Raw genomic sequence first — 18,844 nt, forward strand, 5'->3', positions numbered from 1 at the left:
CCCCCGCCCCCAGGCCCCAGGCCTGAGTGAATGGTCTCCATTACCTGGACTCTTTCCATGGCCTCTGGAGAGACAGGTTCCTGTAGCTCCTCGACTATTTTCTGGGAACTCTGGCTGCTACTCCTGAGCTCAGCATCTTTGAGAAAAAGAGTGGCACAAGGACAGAAAATAAATGATAATTATCTGCAGAGCCACAGAAATTGGAGACAGCACAGTAATGTGTTTCTAAACTGCAGCATACCTAAAGAATTATATTGCCGAGGGCAGTACCATGAGGTGGGAAGAACAGGGTCTTTGCAGCCCACGCCAATTCTGACCTCTCTGTGCCCTCGCCCACATGATGGAGATTGAATGTACCCGCCCCTACCAGTGTCGTGGAGATAAAGTGATGCCAGCCATGGGCTTGGGCCTGGCCTGGCCCCCAGGCCGCCCTCAACCTCTGCAGGCTACTGAGCTTTGTGATCCTGTCAGAGGAGCCCCCTTTGACGTTTACAGACAACTGACTGTCAACTTGCCGGATGCCAGGCTTTGAAATTTTAAGACAGAATGTGGAAAAGCCACAGTTAGCTCTGTCAGTGCCACGTGAAAGCCTAAGATCAGCACCAGCGCTGCCTTCCCTTTCTTGAAAATGCTGTGAACACACGGTCTGACAGTGGCCACTATTTTCACTTTTCTACTGTCTAAGTGAGAAGAACTGGAGCAGAGCTCAGCTGCTTTAATATATCCTGGAAAATCAACAAGCAGAGTAGTGCTCAAGTATTTAAGCTTGACTAAAAATTACAGTAGGAAAAAAGTTTCCTATTGCCTAAAGAGCTCTTTTTCCCCTCCTCCTTCTCATCCTCCTCCTTCTGCCTTCTTTTCTTTTCTTTCTTCCTATGTCTCTCACCCCCTCTCTCCCTTCCCCTTTCTTTCTCTCCCCTCTTCATCTCTCCCCGCCCCGACTTCCTCCCTTCTGGCTCACTCTGTGCCTGCTCTGCTGGGGGCCTCTCAGCCTGATCTGCTCACAGTCTTTGGGCCTTAGCTCAGAGCAGCCTAGCACGCTCTGCTCAGGGGCTGCTCCTCCTTGGAGGCTGCCGCAGATGCAGGAGGGACCCTGGGTCTGCTGGAGGCTCCAAGACACTGCTGCCAGCATGGGCCTGCCACTCCGTCTTATGTTTGTAACTGTCACATCAGATGCTGTGGGCCAGAGGCAGCCTAGATGCCCTCGGCTTCCTCTCCTCCTACTGTGCTGTTCCAGCACCAGCCAGGGCAATGGCTCCTGCAGATTCCTCTCCATTCATATCCCTGGATCATTCATGCCCTATATCTGCTCCTGGAAAAGATGTAGGTGAATGAAATAGAATGAAATTCTAAGAGAAAAATTAGATACCCAAGGAGGTGTAAAGGGCACAGATGAGGAGGTACATAATGTTGAAGGTACAAGGAAAGAGAACCGCATCCCAGCATGACGGGTAGCCCGCCATGGAGAGAAAATGTCAGGAGAGACAAGCAAAGGACTTGGAACGCCCCTTCTGGAGAAAGACGCTTTGGGAGGAATAAAATATATCACGTCTCTAGTTCCTGAATGCATCCTGCTCCTTGCAAAACATTCCAGATAGTCTAGACAGGGTTTCCAGCATCTCAAGAGGACAAGAGCAGTGTGCTTTTTAGGTTAATTTACTTTGTTATTGAGATATAACACACAGTAAAGTGCGTGAATTTCTACAGATATCTACTCCCACATAACCACCACCTAGATGAATATTGAAAGCGTTTCCAGCACCCAGAAGTTTCCCTCATCCTCTTGACTAGCAACACATCTTAAATGTAGCTGTTCTTCTGATTTCTACCATCATTTATTTGTTTTGCTCATCAGCAAACTTTTTCAACTAAAAAACCCACATAACTCCTTATTCTTAAGTTGTACTTTATTTTTTTAAAAGATAGTTGTCTCCTATTTTAAGCTTTAAATTTGGAGAACTACAAAAGAACACAACTAAAAAGAAACTAGACCTTCCCTGTGCATGTGTTTCTTTTACAATTAGGACAAAATTGCTAAAAAGTGAAGAATCTTAAAGAATGAATTAGATTTGCAATGAACTAATAATCCTGGTGACTTCACTCTTTGACAGCCTAATGTTCATGAGACAATTACCAACTACCATGACTAATTGTCTTGGCTAAACTGTCATGGGTGTTGCAGATTATTATTAAGCAGCTGCCATGCTCGTCCCCAGAGGTGGCTGCATTTCAGAACTGGGCGAGGTGATGCTCGCTCTCTCCTCCCTGTGTCTCTGGGGTTTTGTGAGGTTTAATTAGTTAATGTTCATAATGTGCCCTGAGATCCTCAGACGTGAGGTGCCATCCCAGGGAAAAGTTGAGGCAGTGGTATTATATAACACACAACTAAAAACACAACTGAGGTTGCAAATTTAATTGTTATTTTATTGCTTACACTACCTAAGTAGCTTAGAAGTCATGAACTAGTAGTTTATTCTAGAGGGAGTGAAGGCACAATTTGCTAGGACTCTCTCTCCAAGGGAGACTGCTGATCTGAGGTGGGTTCACCAGGAAGCTGATAAAGCTGGAGCTTCCAGCACCTCCCCAGTACAGGCCCCCCCAAGGCACAGCACCTCCCACGGCACTCATAATTTGGCATGCTTTTTCTTAAAGAGGGCTCCCAAATGGTACAGACTTCAGGAGCCACAAGACCTGGATCTGCCCTGCTCTTTGTCTAACAGCAATAATACATAGGGAAAGCTAAATAATACATCATGAAGGCTTTAGGAATTAATAATAGTATACAATCTGGTGGTTTTTAACATTTATTTTAAATATTGACTGAAAATCCCAATAAGATTTTTTTTGAAATGAAATAAACTGATTCTAAAAGAGTAAATATGAAGCAATAGTCAACAAAATTTTAAGAAATAAGAACAAAGAATGGGCCAAATTTCCTAATGAATCTTAAGACATATTATAAAGCCATAGTTATTAAAATAATAAGTTATCAGAGTAGGAATAGAACAGAATGGAATCTAGAAATGGCCAGGCAATTACGAAGCATTGATATATGTTAAAGATGGCACTTCAAATTGGTGGGGAAAGAATAAATTATACAATAAGTAGTGCTGGCTAACCATATAGGAAAAAGTTAATTTCGGCCTCTATTTCATATAATACATAAAAGTCAATGGTAGATATATTAACAGCCTAAAGATGTTTTTAAAATACTTTGAAATTACTAGAAGAAAATACAGAAGAATATCTCTATGATCTTGCAGGTGGAAAAATCCTTTCTTAAAAATGCAAAAGCAGAAGTCATAAAGGAAAAATATTGACATATTTGACTACATCAAAATCCAGAAGTTCTATCTGTCAAAAGTACCCTTAAAAAAAAGTTAAAACAAAAAGATACATGGAGAAAATATTCACAATACACGCAATAGACCAATATTTCAAGAAAAGAAAAAACCCAAAAGGCAAAGGCAATAAATGGACAGGAAATGTAAACAATCAATAAACAAAGAATGTTCAACCTCAATAATATTTGGAGAAATAAAATGAAAACAATGACATCACGCTGGTGGCAATGTGAGGCATTTCCAAGCCCAGCAAGAACAATTCTGGGAATACAACCTGTGCAGACTCTTGCACGGGCCCCAAGGAGACATGCTCAAGGATGTTACTGGAGCATCATTCCCAATAACAAAATAATGGAAGCAACGTAAATGCTGTTGAAAATTTATCTACGTAGATGGACAAATGTGGCACATTCCACACAGCGGAATACTACCCAGAAGGCAAAAGGAGTGTCCTAGACCCATGCGTATCAACATTGTCAGATCCCAAAGAGATGAGTGAAGAAGCAAACTTCGAAATGTCACATACCCAAAAGACGCCATTTATATAAAAAACACTGCCACAAAATGGTAGTATTTTTTCTATGAATACATGGACTTCATACAAAAGTATAAACAAGAGATCTGGAGGGATACATACTAAAGTTTTAACAATGGCTATTTCTGGGGAAGAGAGAGAGAACCAGGCTTGGATGTTGATCAAAGGGAACTCAACTTTAACTAGTATCCTAATTTTTTAAAGGAGGACAGTTTCATGTATTACCAGTGCAACTAAGATTCAAAAAATGTCTCATTATAAAAGTAAATTTCTTTCTTCAAAATATTACAAAATAGGTTTGTTCTTTTTTTAAGGAAGATTGTCGCTGAGCTAACATCTGTGCCATTCTTCCTCTATTTTGTATGTGGGTCACTGCCACAGCATGGCTGACAAGTGATGTAGGTCTGTGCCAGGGATCCAAACCCATGAACCTGGGCCACTGAAGTAGAGCATGTCAAACTTAACCACTAGGACACAGGGCCAGCCCCTACAAAACAGTCATTTTTGTTTAATATTTTAATATTATGGATGATTTCAGAAAAGACTCACAAATGAATTTAAGTCACTCAGTTTTCAGAAGAGAAAAGATTAGAGGCTCAAGTGAAATCATTTATTCAACTAAAAGTCAATGGAGAACAATGAGTTGCAGGCACTCTATGAGGTACACAGAAGTAATGAGGAATAAGACGCATCATTCTTACTCTAAAATGCTCACAAGCGATCAGGGTGTGTGGGCGCACACACACCCCTAACTATCTTACCGTGTGAAAACTACTAAAGCAGAGGTACGAACAAAGCACACTGAGTGTTCATTTATTTATTCATTGACTCATTAAAAAATTTATATTTCACACCTACCATCTGCTAGACACTAACACCCTAGACGCTGGGGACTTGGCAATGAGTCAAAGTGTCAGCAGGGCCACGCTCCCTCCAGAGGCTCTTGGGGAGAATCTGTTCCTGGCTCTTCCAGCTCATGATGGCCGCTGGCATTCCTTGCCATGTAGCCACATCACTCCAATCTCTGCCTCCCTGGTCACATGGTCTCCTCCTCTTCTGTCTGTGTTATCTCCCTCTGTCTCTCTCACATAAGGACACTTTGTGATGGCATTCAGGGACCCTCAGATAATCTAGGATAATCTCCTCATGTCAAGACCCTAATCAGACCTAGAAGGACTCTTTTTGCAAAACTAAGGTAACATTTACAGGTCCCAGGGATTGGGATGTGGATATCTTTGGGGAGGTCATGTTTCTGTCTACCTCAGTAGGCACCGGTTGCTGACTGAGTGTTGTGTATCCAACCAAATCCTTATTAGGAAGGTCAAACTTGTCCAAATCAGAAATCACAGCATCTCCATCAAATAAGTCATTCACTCTTATTATTGCCATCTTGCAAAATGGTTCCATCATCCACCTCATTTCTGATGTCATCCTTGATATTTCCCTTTTCCACAACCTTCCTTCCCCATATGCAGTAAAACATCAAGTTCCACCAATTCTCCAAAATATATCCCAGGTTCATACATAATCACTGTTCTGTTTCACTCTCTTCTTATCTCTGTCCCGGACACTCTAGTGACCCTTGGAAAGTCTTCCTGTGAACTGGAAGACCATGTATCCATTTCTAATTAAAGATTCCCAGTGGTTCATCATCAGATATGTTGTAATTAAATAGAATCTAAATTCTTTTGTAAGGCATGCAAGGCTTTGATTGCTTTGCCTCCATCTCCTGTTCTGCTTTATCTCCTGTCACTCCCTCACTTCATACCTCCTTATTTTGCACATTTTGTTCCCTCTTCCAGGAAAATCTTTCTGCTTATTTACCTAGAAAGCTCCAATTTGTTTTTGAAGTTTGACTCAAGAGCTTTCTTTTCTATAAAGTCTATGCTGGTGCTCTAAAGATGACTTAGGTATAATTCTGCTATGGTCCCACCACAATTTTCTAACCTTCAAAACAATTCTCTGATTATAAATTCATTTGTCTTGCATTTTTATCCTGCCATTAGATAGTACTAGACTTACCATGTACTAGACTAGGTTCCTAAAGTCTAGTATATGGGATATACTCAGCATTTGCTGAACAGCTGAATGAACAGCAAGAGGCTGCGAATAGAGTCCATAATGATACAAAGAAAAACACTAGGCAAGTTGCATGACAGGAGGACAAAGGGCTTTCTTCATATTTTTCAAGGCAACTCCTCCCATCTAGACTGCAGTGCAGACTCCAAGCCAGACAGTATGATGAACTTGAGCATAATGCACTAGTAATTCCCAGATCACTGTCTTGAGATGAGACTATAGGTTTTAGCCCTCTCCAGGCTAAACTGGAGTTTGTGTCTCCTTAGGACAGGAGAAAGAAGGCCATGACAAAAATCATCAGCATTATTCTTTTTTTTAATCATGGGTTGTTATGATGATGCCGATTTTTCACTCTCTCTGTATTTAGGCCCTTTGCCATGTAGTGTCTTCTCATTCTGATTGTGGGCTCAGCCACGTGATCTGTTTTGGATGAGTGACATGTGTTAGTTCAAAGCCTAGACCTCAAGAAGCCTTGTGTGATTCCACTTGGTCTCTTGCACCTCTGCTGTCACCATGAGAACATGCCCAATCTAGCCTGCTAAAGAGTGAGAGGCATATGGAACAGAGCCAAGGCCAGCCTAGATTAGCCAACAGGCAACCAACCCCAAGACATGTGAGAAGACCCAGTCAAGATCAGCAGATCTGTCTAGCTGACCCCAACTGCATGAGCAAAACATGCTTGCTGTGGTATGTAACTGTGGCTTTGTGGTTGTCTGTTAGCAGCATTACTGCAGCAATGGATTATTGATGCAGTCAGAAAAAATATCAGAGAGAATCAACCAAATCCTGAAGCTGGTTCTTTGAAAATACTAATTAAATTGACATTAGTGAGATTAAGAAAGAAAAAGGCAGAAATAACACCAGGAATAAAAAATAGAAACATAGGGGACATCTATAAAGTAAGATGGTAAATATAAACCCATTAAAACATTAAACATAAATAGACTAAATACCCCAATTAAAAAGACAATGGTTGTCACATCAAATTAAAAACAAAAACCAAACTCTATGCTATTTATAAGAGACACATCCAAAAGGTAAGGAAATAGGAAGGATAAAAATAAAAGGATGGAAAAAGACATGGTGTGCAAACATGACTCAAAGAAAGTAGGTGTGGCCATATTAAAACCATAAAAAGTAGACTTTAAGGCAAAGAAAGACACTTCATAATTGATAAAGAAAAGTTAAAGGAAGATATAATGATTTAAAAATTATGCACCTAATAATATAGACTCAAAATATATAATGAAAAAATGATAGACTATGAGTAAAAATGGTACTTTCACCATCAAAGCAGGAGATTTTAATACACCTCTCATGAATTGATCAAACAAGTGATGAAGTCAATAAGGATAAAATATTTGACAACATTGCTATCAAACATGACTGATTCTTATAGAACCTTGCACCTAACAACTATAGGATATATGCTCTTTTCATGGACTCAAGGAACATTTGCAAAAATTGACCATATGCTGAAAAACGTTTAAAGGACTAAAATCACACAGTGTAGGCTTTCTGACTTCAATGCAATAAGCTAAAACCTAGTAATAAAAAGATAGCTAGAACATCCCAAGTGGATAAAGAAAACGTGGTACATACATACAATGGAATATTATTCAGTCTTAAAAAGAGAAGGAAATTCTGCAATATGTGACAATATGGATGAACCTTGAACACACTATGCTAAGTGAAATAAGCCAGTCACAGAAGAACAGATACTGCATGATTTCACTTATATGAGGTATCTAAAATAGTCAGACGCATAGAAGCAGAGAGTAGGATGGTGATTGCCAGGGTCTGGGGGAAGGGGAAATGGGGAGTTGCTATTCAACAGGTATAAAATTTCAGTTATGCAAGATGAACAAGTTCTAGAGATCTGCCGTACAACTGTGCCTGTAGTTAACAAAACTATATTGTACACTTAAAAATTTAAGAAAGTAGTTCTTATGCTAAGTGTTCTTACCACAATAAAATAAAATAAAAAGATAAATAGAATATCCCCATATTTTTGGAAATAAATATTGTTTTAAACAACTTATGGGCCAACGAATGAGTAAAATAAAATTTCAAAAATATTGATAATGAATACATTATACAACAAAATTTGTGAGTTGCAGCTAAATCCAAGCATAGAGGAATATTTATAGTTTAAACACATATTAGAAAAGAAGAAAAACTGAAAATCGATGAGTCAAGAACCTATCTTAAAATATAGGAAAACAACATCAAATTAAGCCCAAAAATAAAAAAGAGGAAATAATAAAGAAAAGAGCAGAAATGAAATAGATAATAAACATTAAATAGGAAGGATCAAACAAGCCAAAAATTGGTTCTTTGCGAAGACTAATAAAATTGATGTCACTAGCGAGATTGCTCCAGAGAGAGAATACAAATATCAAGGTCAGGAATTTTGAAAAAGGCAGCATCACTACACAGCTTATGAATATTAACAGTTTAATAAGAGAAAATGAAGAACAGCTTCAATTTTATCTTAACGCATTTGAAAATGTAAAGAAAACATATAAATTCTTATAAAAAATTACAAATTACCAAACAGACCAAAGAAGAATAGTTCTATAACAATTTAAAAAATTGAAACTGCAATTAAAAACTTTCCCCAAAAAAGTACACCAGGTTCAGACTGCTTCACTGGCAAATGCTACAAAATATTTAAAGAATAAATATTTCTAAACTTACAAAAACTTCTAAAAATAGAAGAGAGAATACTCCTCAAATTGTTCTATGAGGCCAGCATAATCTCATTTCCAGAGTTTTGCAAGGACATTTCAAGGGGTAAAAATCACAGACCAATCTCACGCCTGAACATGTCTGCAAAAATCCTCAACAAAACATTAGCAAAAAGAACCCAGCATTGCATAAAAAGAATAACGTATGGTTATTATTAACAAAATAGTTACCATAGAAAAATCAATCAACATAATTCACCTCATTAACAAAATAATGGATAAAAATCATATGATCATCTCAGTAAATACACAAATAAAGCATTTTATAAAATTCAATTCAATAAAAAGACAACCATTCCTGATAAATTTCTTAGCCAACCAGAAATGCAGAAACTTCTTTAATCTGATAATGGGTATTCACAAAGTCATCCTTAATGATGATATATTGAGAGCTTTCCATTTAGTATTGAGAACAACATAAGGATGTCTGCTAACACAACTTGTATTCAAGGTATTAGCCAGTGCATGAAAAAGAACTGGAAAGTAAAAACTTAAAATTTACATTATACAGAGAAAACTCAAAACAATCTACAGATAAATTCATAGAATTAATAAGTCACTGTAGCAAGGTTGTTGGATGGAGGGTCAATATCCAAAAACCAACTGCATTTCTATATAACAGCAACAAACAATTTGAAAACAAAATTTTTTAAAGATGTAATTTCCAAAAGTGTGAAAATATCAAATACCTAGGAATAAACAGATGTGAAAAGCCTCTATGCAAAAACTATAAAACATTGTGGAAAGAAATTAAAGAGGCCATAAATAAATTGAGGAATATACCACATTCATAGATTGGAAGTCGTAATATATTGTAAAGATATCAGTTCCCCCAAACTGATCTATAAATTCAAAGCAATCTCATTCAAGATCTCTAAAGCTATCATCATTTTTGAGCTGACTCTCAAGTTCATGTGAGAAATCAGATAACTAAGAATAAAAAAGTCAATTAAAAAATAAGGTAAAAAGACTAGCTCTACATGATATCAGGATTTATCATAAGGCTATGGTAATTAGGCAGGATAGTACTGACAAAGAGAAAAAAGAATTCCAGAATCAACCCACAAATATATAGACAACTGATTTGTGACAAAGGTGGCACTGCACTGGGGGAAAGGATGAGCTTTTCAATAAATGGTGCTTGGTCAATTGGATATCCATATTTTTTTAAATGAAGCTTGATTCTTATATCACACCATACATGAAAATCAATTCCATGTGGATAGTAGATCTGAATGTGAAAGGTAAAACAAAATGAGGTGGGAAATTTGAGTGAAGTTGTTTAGGATCCATTCTTCATTACCTCATGTCAAAACTGCCTATGCCCTAGACTTAGAGGACATTGCTTAGAATAATTCATTATAAAATTTCTTCTGGTATAGTGTTGGCATTGAAATGGAAATACTATCATCAGGTTAAATATAATACAAACCTAAACATATCAGATGGGGCAAAAATAGTTACTTTATATTGGTAAAAGATAGACACAATGACAACCTCGTTGTCATGAAACCACATGCACCAAAGAGCCTAGCATCTAAGTACCTAAGGCCAAAGTTTTACAGACGCAAAGAGAAATAGACAAGACCACAATAAACAGAAATTTTAATTTACCTTCTCAGAATATGATAGACCAAATCAACAATAATAAAGATAGAAAATTTGAATGTCATCAGTAAGCTGTATTTAATAACGCTATATCAAAGTTTAAACTCTATAAACAGAGAATATACATTCTTTTCAGAAGTCCGTGGACATATGTAAAAACTGATCCTATACTAGGATCAGGCTGTAAAGAAAGACCTCAATTTAAACTAAAAGTAGAAATTACATGTCATATTTTTAAGCATAATGCAAAAAATTTAGAAATTCCTGACAAGAGGACACACACACACACACCCACTAATCACACCAACTGGAAATCAAACCCTAAATAACTTTTAGATGAAAGAAGATATTAAAACCAGAACCACAGATTATTCATAAAATAACAACATGAGAATGCGAACATTAATATCAGTATTAATTGATAATACCCCATGGGATATAGACAAGGCAATACTGAGTGGAAGATTCATAGCTTTAAATGTGAGGGATTAACAGCCCACCAAAGAATTATGAAGATTACTTTAAACTGAAAACATCTGAACCATCAGCAGTCACAGAAACATAATCTAAACCTAAGCAGAGCCTCCTGAAAATACAGCTGCCATGGACTTGCTCCGAGAGTTTCCTGTTTGGGAGAAGACTGACCCTTTCCACAGGGAAGTGCAAATTGAGCAGCCATAAACCACCCGCCCTAGACACACTCCCCTAGACACACTCCCGGGAACCTCCCAGTAAGGAGTGAGACTGGCCATTCCCATTAGGATCAAAAACCCAATAGACCCTTCCACACTTTCCCAAGAAAGCTCTAACTCCCCCACTCCCTTTTGTTAAGTTGCTTTATGTACTTTTACCTCTGGCTATTCAGCTAGTTACTCACCACTACAGAGTACTCCTGCCCGTGCAATAAACACTTCTGCTGCTGATCTGTCTATTGTCGGTTAATTTGCAGGTCCCTGACCATTCAGACCCAAGTTGTAAGAGGAAAAGATTTTTCTCCCAATGGTTTTGGTGATGGTTGGGACTTCCTGCTTGATCCAGAGACTGTAGCTGAAAGCCCAGATCCTCTGACCAAGCAAGCAAAAGTGAGCTTTCTTACCAGTCAGACTCCTGGAATTCTGCTCAGGCTCCAGTCAAGCGAGAGTAAGAAGATTCTTTCCTTGTCTTTTCTAAAAAAGATTTTCCAAAATCTAGCTATACAGTCATGCATCACTTAACGACAGGGACACATTCTGAGAAATGTGATGTCAGGCAATTTCATCGCTGTGTGAACATCATAGAGTATACCTACATAACCTTCTATGAGATAGCCTACTACATACCTAGGCTATATGGTACTAATATATATAAAGTCCATTGTTGACCAAAACATTGTTATGTGGTGCATGACTGTACAGAAGAAACGTTTATGGTAAGAACTAGTGTTTTTGATATTGTGACTCTTGTTATAGATGGCCACTGTGTCCTGTCTGTCTGTGTCTTTTGTCATGCTGTTTGTCATTAGAAGGAGAGTTAGGGGCTGGCCTAGTCATTAAGTTCAGTGCTCTCTGCTTTGATGGCCCAGGTTCAGTTCCCAGGCACAGACCTACGCCACTCGTCAGTGGCCATGCTGCAGCAGTGACGCACATACAAAATAGAGGAAGACTGGCAATGGATATTAGTTCAAGGCCAACCTTCCTCAAGCAAAAAGAGAAAGATTTGCAACAGATATTAGCTCAAGGCAGATCTTCCTCAGAGAAAAAAAAAAAGGAGACTTATAGGGTAGAACATAGGCATACATCCTATATGTTCAAGTCAGTCTCACAGGCTGGTGAGTTTCTGATTCTTACCAGACTGGAAGTCACTTGGACAAACTTTGCTGTGGGTTACCAGTAAAACTGGATGAGGTTCTCCTTTCTTCTCAGTTTTGTGTCCTGAGAGCTTGACTCGGACCCAGCGAGAGCGCCCTCTCTGTTTTTCTACCTGCCGGGGGATGCAGATTGTCAGGTCTGCACTTGGAAGAGGCCAATCATCAGGCTGGGGGCCAGAAACACAAAGTGCATAAGGAACATTTTCTGACCAACCACTGCCAGCTCTCTGGGGGTTTGCCTAAGTCTAAAGCCTAAAGGGTCTCAGCCCATAAAGACCCTTGTCATCTCTTCCCCATTGCCTTTGTAGTGCTGAGAATTCAGTATCACCCGTCCAGATTCACAGATTAACAGGTCCATGATCAGAAGCATTTCACTTTTGTGGGGGACTGGAAACACAAACACCTAAGCGCCATTCTCATCTCCTGTGGCAACAGAGGTCCTTGCTTTCTTTCTCCTTGGCTATCTTTGGGTATGGAGGATGCATCTTCTGTGTCCTCTTTGGGGATGCCTCTTGCATCCATGGTTATTGGTTTGAGTCACATATGCAGTGAGTACACTCTCTGAAGCTGTATTAGAATCTCCGGTTTCTTTGTTTGAAAGGTCCTGCTTGGGCTGGAAATTCCTCTTCCTGCCTCTTTGTTTCATGTGACAATTCACTCCCTAACTCCTGGACTGGGAGTTTTTGGCTTTTTGTTTCAAGGCCCCTCTGCTCTCCTTACTTGTTTGGGCTCCCCTTGTAGGAATGTCTCAATCAACTGAAACCTCCTTTCTCCAACCCCTGGCTGACAATACGCTCCACCACTATGGTGCTAACTTTGTCCTTTTCCTTTCTTACTGACATGATTTTACTAACTTTAGGCTCCCTGAGCCCCCATGCTGGGGGCTCTCAGGGACTCAGGGATCCCAAAAACAACCACCTGAAGCTGAAAAGGAAAAAAAATAAGGCTAATCGAAAAACAGCCTGGATATTTTATCCACTCAGACGAGCGTTAGAGACACTCGGACAGCTGCTTGCTGATGACTCAGTCCTTGCCCAAAACTCAGTCCACAGCCTCCAAGATTACATGTCAGAACAGAATAAAATCTTAAAAGTCTCCCCCACAAATGTTGTTAAAAATCTTTAGCCTTCATATTAAGCAAGTAACCTTAACTTGTTCCATCTGCCAGAAACACAATTCAGATAAAATTAGAAAGTGGGGAAAGATAAGAACCAACTCTCACATAAAGTAGTGAGTTTTATATTACTGTATTTATGCCTGAGTCATGGCTAAAATCTTAGGAAGAAAGCTATAAGGTCCCTACTTGCACCTGTCTTTATGCATGTATGTACATTATGTGTATGTGACATTTCTCTCTCTCTGGATGGTATTACCAAATTAAATTTATAAAATCCCTTAAAGAAGCTCGATTCTAATTGTCTTAGAGAAAAATAGGTGCTTATAAAATTAAATATTCCCAAAACTTCCAGAAATATGGGAGCCAACCCAAATGCTTCTCAAGTTCATGTGACTTGGATAAATCTTTGGTAAATAAGATTAATTTGGTATTATTGATTTAATAAAAATAGGTATGTCCAGAATTATCAGCATTAATAATACAGGTGTGCGTTTTATTCTACTTGGGTTTAACAGCCAATAGCTAATATTATATCTACTAGATATTTAAGATTATAAAAATTATAAATTTGATTGTATCAAATTATGCCATTATTCTCACAAACTTTATTTCAACTATAATTGTGTCTTATAATATGCCTGCCTAAAAATAGTTTACAAAATCTTTTTGGTAACTTGCAACCTTAAAGTTATGCTATGTTAAACAATAAACATTCATCAAATATCTAAATCATTTCTAAGGAAGATAAAATATTGAAACATTCATTATTAAATAGAGCTTAAGTTTATATACTTTTGACTTCTTACGTTTACAGAAAGTCTAAAGATATTTGAATCTGTTAATAAAGATATTTGGTTTTGCCACATTGAAAAATTGTGCTGTAAAAAGGGGTATACTTGTAAAAATTATGAAATTCATAAAATTTGCTAGTCTGCTAGAAAATGCTGGTATGTGACAGACAATCCACAATTGTCTACTTCTTCATTTTCTCTGTAACATAAAGGTTACTAATGGCTAAAAACTATAATCAATATATGTAAATGAAATTACCAGAAATGTTAAGGATGAAGGAAAACAATTCTATATGAAAAGTATGCAAGAAATGTGGAATTGTTTTTATTACAGTAAAAAAGAAAGAAATTGACTGGTTGTTCCAGAATGAAAAAGGGAAAGAATAGGACAAAACCTAAATGGATACAGAAAGTAGTAAAAGGCTTATGGAAAAAAATTTTATGTTGAGTGGTCAAAGCTGGCTAAGGTTGGATGGGTTTATTTATGAGGTTTCTCTTTTTTTCAGGTTTTAATATTAATAATGACTGAATGCAAAACTAGAGTTTGGTTTTCTCTCTGTTAAAACAACAAAGTTTTCTTGGATTACTGATCTACTCTTTATGAGAGACTGCAAAGGTTTTTATTTACCTTTTAAGTAATCTGCCTGGGGTATGGCAATGGATTGTAATTAGCCTTTGGGTGGTGAATTATGATGTAATCTACACAGAAATTGAAATGTAATGATGTTCACGCGAAATTTATATAATGTTATAAACCAATGCTACCACAATAAGAGGAAAATAAAAGTAATCTGCCTAGGAAACAAAGACTCTGTGTCTTATCAGAACAATTTTCTGTGCTTTATGTGAACCTTTGTCATGTCCTTGACTAAGAGAACCAAGTCTTCTCACTTTTAAGGAGAGCTAAGGTTTGTTTGCTTGTTTTTACAACCATGTTACCTCCTATAGTTACTTCTGAATTCTTTATTGTTACTTTGATTAAATAGGTAACTAAGTATTTTTTCATAGTGACCTATGATCCTATAAAATCAGGTGTTCAAGCCTTTTAAGATGTTTAACAACTTTTGCTATTTTGCCTTCGCAAAATCAAATCCTAAATAAAATCTTTATCCTGAACTGATTTCCCAAAGGGCTCCTGGAGAATCTCAAAAGATTTGATCTTTTACCTTATAAAAAGAGAGATATCAAAAATTAATTAGATATGTTGACTTGCATGAAAAGCACTGTCAAACAAGAAGAGATGCTTAACTTTCCCTAGGTTATATTTATATGGGTAAATGTTACTAATAAATATTTCAGGAATTATATGAAGCTCCTAGAAATTTGTCAGTGTCCTTGCTGTCCATATGTCCTGGTACTGCTTTGCCTGATATTAGACGACAACAATATAATGTTATCAACATTCCAGTTATTATTTTAAAATGCATATGCCACAGAAACAACCAAATTTACTTGTCAATTGTGTCATCTGTATAATGAACTCTCATAAGATCCGTAGCCACAGCCATTTAAGTCTTTTGCTATCCACAGATAGTTATACTCTGATGCTTTCCTGAAAGCTCTTTCAATCAGCTACAAGCCAGAAAACTTGTCTTCAGCAAAAGGAATTGTCTCAAAGACCCATGGGAAAGAGAGGTACTTTAGGTACTCCAGAGTATAGGTCCTGGTGGTGTTGTTTAAATAACTTTGAGATCACACCACTGGACTGAGCAAGGATTTATAAAACTCTTGTGGGGAAGCTAATGGGTTCATGAAACTGCTAACCCAAGATCAAGCAGAACAAGAATTAATTACATGATACTAAATAAACTGATGAAAGGATAATTATGTCTTTCGTTTAAAATATTGCTCCTGGGGGCTGGCCCCGTGGCTGAGTGGTTAAGTTCGCGTGCTCCGCTGCAGGCGGCCCAGTGTTTCGTTGGTTCGAATCCTGGGCGCGGACATGGCACTGCTCCACAAACCATGCTGAGTCAGCGTCCCACATACCACAACTAGAAGGACCCACAAGGAAGAATATAATACAACTATGTACGGGGGGGGGGGGGGGGGGGTTGGGGAGAAAAAGGAAAAAATAAAATCTTTTAAAAATAAAATAAAATAAAATATTGCTCCTGGACTTAAGGAACCACTATCTTTTTTTCTCTTAAGCTATTTTTAACTTACAATTTAGTAGATTATACTTTTGTCAACAGAAATGAAATATTTATCTTTTTCTCTCTGCCTGATCCCTCCAAAATTTGGAAACTCTTATTGATTATTCTCATTTTTACAGCAATATAGTTATTTTCATAGGTTCAGTAAGAATCTGTCCTCATTGAAACAGAACATAATTGGAAACATTGGTTATATGACCAAGGCTTTGATTGGAATGTCATATTTGAAAATGATGCGCATAGAATCAAATATGACCAGACAGTTTTAAGGAAAGAAGGTTGATTTTATGAAGCTAATGCTAACAATGCCTTCTTGGGTATCTGGTGCCTGGCTTACAGGGTTTCCAGCATGACAGGTGAGTGGGGAAGGATATTTTGGGGACCTTGAGAAGAAAGGAATTCACCCAAATCTACAGGTACTGCAAGTGAGATCTGGGGTGAGTTCTTGGTTTAGCATCCCAGTCTCAAGAAGCTTTCAAAAGTCTAGTTTAAGCTTCCTTATAGAATCACTGCAAAGCACGCTCTCTGCTCCTCCCTGGTTGACACACAGCTGCATTTTCCTCTGCGGTATGAGCGGCGTTCCTGAGACACAGCAGTGAAGGTCAGAGAAAACAGATTTGGCCATATTGGGCGCCTGGTCACTAGGGCTCCTTTTAACTCTGGCAAAGTGGACATTGTCACCATCAGTGACCTCTTCATTGACCTCAACTACACAGTCTACCTGTTCTACTATAATTCTATCCATGGCAAGTTCAGTAGCATAATGTCATTAGTATTAAAAACCCACTACAACCTTCCACATTTTCTCATTAAAGCCCTAACCCTCCCCGCCTTCTGTTAAATTGGTATATCACCTTTCCCTCTGGCTATTCAGTGAGTTACTCTCCTAAGTGTAATACATGTTTCTCCTGTTAACGTGCCTATTTTCAGTTAGCTTGCAGGCCTCTGACCATTCAGACCTGAATTGGCAGAAGAAAAGTTTTCCTTCCCAACAAATGATTTTATATCAAAGAAGGAAAAAAATAAAAATAAATTAATCAAGCAATTAGAATAGGAAGAACAAAACAAATCCAGAGAAATTAAGAGAATGGCATAAAAGCAGATACTAATAGATTCAAAAAGAAATAAACCCACACACTTGATAGATAAATCTAAGAGCTAGCTCTTTGAAAAGATCAATCAAGCAAAAGAATCTATTTTTTTTTAAGGGAAGGTACAAAGCAGAGACAACTTTAGGGAGAAGAAAGAGATACAAGCTATGGAAGAGAAGAAACTGTAGGTAAAGCTCCAGGCTGGGCACTTGGAAGCTGGGTCCATGTAGGTTGCAAGCATCCTAGTTGGAGGTGGCAGGACAGCCAACCTGGGTGAAGTCTATTTTGATTACAAGGAAAGTCAGGAACCATTTCCCCGAAATGGACCACATAGCAGCAATTACCAGAGGCTGAAGCCAGATCAGGTGTAGAAGGACTGACTCACTGAGAAACAAAGAATGTCATTTACCCAAGGAGACAGCAGCAGCAGCAAGTACCTGTGGTGGGATGTTGGGCAGAGCAAAGCTGAAACTCCAAGAAGGGGTTAAAATCGGCTCAGCAATTTGAAGTTGTTGATTCTAAGTGAGAATTAGGGCAGAGCCAACATAGAGGTCAGGAATAGAGAAATTATTACAGACCTCTGCACAGACAAGGATAAGCTAAAATAATTTTAGTTTTTTACCTACAAGAGTCACTTTCATCAAGTGATCAAAGTGCACACATCATCAGTAATGGGACAGACTGAAAATGTGTAACACCAGACAGGACACAACGAGAACCCGGTCCCTTCTTCAATTGTCCTGACAAATGTGCATGACATGAATCTCATCATGGGGAAACATCAGACAAACAAAACACAAATTGAAGTACATTCTACAAAATCATGGGCCTATAATCTCCAAAAGTGTGTAGGTCATGAAAATCAAAGAAAGACTGAGGAAGTGTTCCAAAATGAAAGACAATATGACAACTAAATGCAGTTGTTATTCTGGACTGGATCTTCTGCGATGAAGGACATTATTGGGACAAATGGAGAAACCTGAATGAGGTCTGTGAATTACGGATTAGAAGGTACGAACATTTTCAAATTAATTCCTTGATTCTGATGGATGTTTGGGGTTGTAAAGGACAATGTCCTTCTGTAGGAAACACACACTACAGTATTCATAGATGACTCGGCATCACGTCAGCAACTTATTTTTAAACGGTTCAGGAAGAAAACACGTACCTGCAACTTTTCTGCAAATTTAAGATTGTTTTCACATTTTAAAAAATAGAGAGGAGAAATAAAAGCACTGCCTTAGTGTCATTTCTGTGACTTGGTCGATTTTGTCACTTTAATTCATTGCCCCCCGGTACTCTATAGCAAGTTACTTAAGTAGTTTTATTCATACGGCATTTTGTATTGATTTTTTTCACATAAGATTATATTGTAACCATTTCCCTTCACTGTTTGGAACCTTTGTAAAGATTGCAGCACAGCTGTCTGGTGGATACTCACAAGTTTAGCCACCCCTCTCTTGTGGAAGATTTTGGGGTTTTTAATTTATTTGTCTATTTATTTGGTTTTTGGGGGTTCATTTTTAGTAT

General features: G+C 38.0%; 1 protein-coding gene across 6 annotated transcripts in view; it reads right to left on the minus strand.

Moving 5' to 3' along the window:
• The window catches only part of CFAP61 (cilia and flagella associated protein 61), a 294,720-nt gene that overhangs the window by 198,219 nt on the left and 77,657 nt on the right, over positions 1-18,844 (minus strand). For all 6 annotated transcript variants that reach the window (XR_011530921.1, XM_070588742.1, XM_070588743.1 and 3 more), the window contains one exon: positions 45-136. Coding sequence is in view for 5 of the 6 variants with exons in the window: in XM_070588742.1 (XP_070444843.1) it covers positions 45-136 (92 nt within the window). In the remaining variant the exon portion in view is untranslated. The remainder of the gene's footprint in view (positions 1-44; positions 137-18,844) is intronic.

The sequence above is a fragment of the Equus przewalskii genome, chromosome 21, assembly GCF_037783145.1.
Source record: "Equus przewalskii isolate Varuska chromosome 21, EquPr2, whole genome shotgun sequence".
Taxonomy (NCBI): domain Eukaryota; kingdom Metazoa; phylum Chordata; class Mammalia; order Perissodactyla; family Equidae; genus Equus; species Equus przewalskii.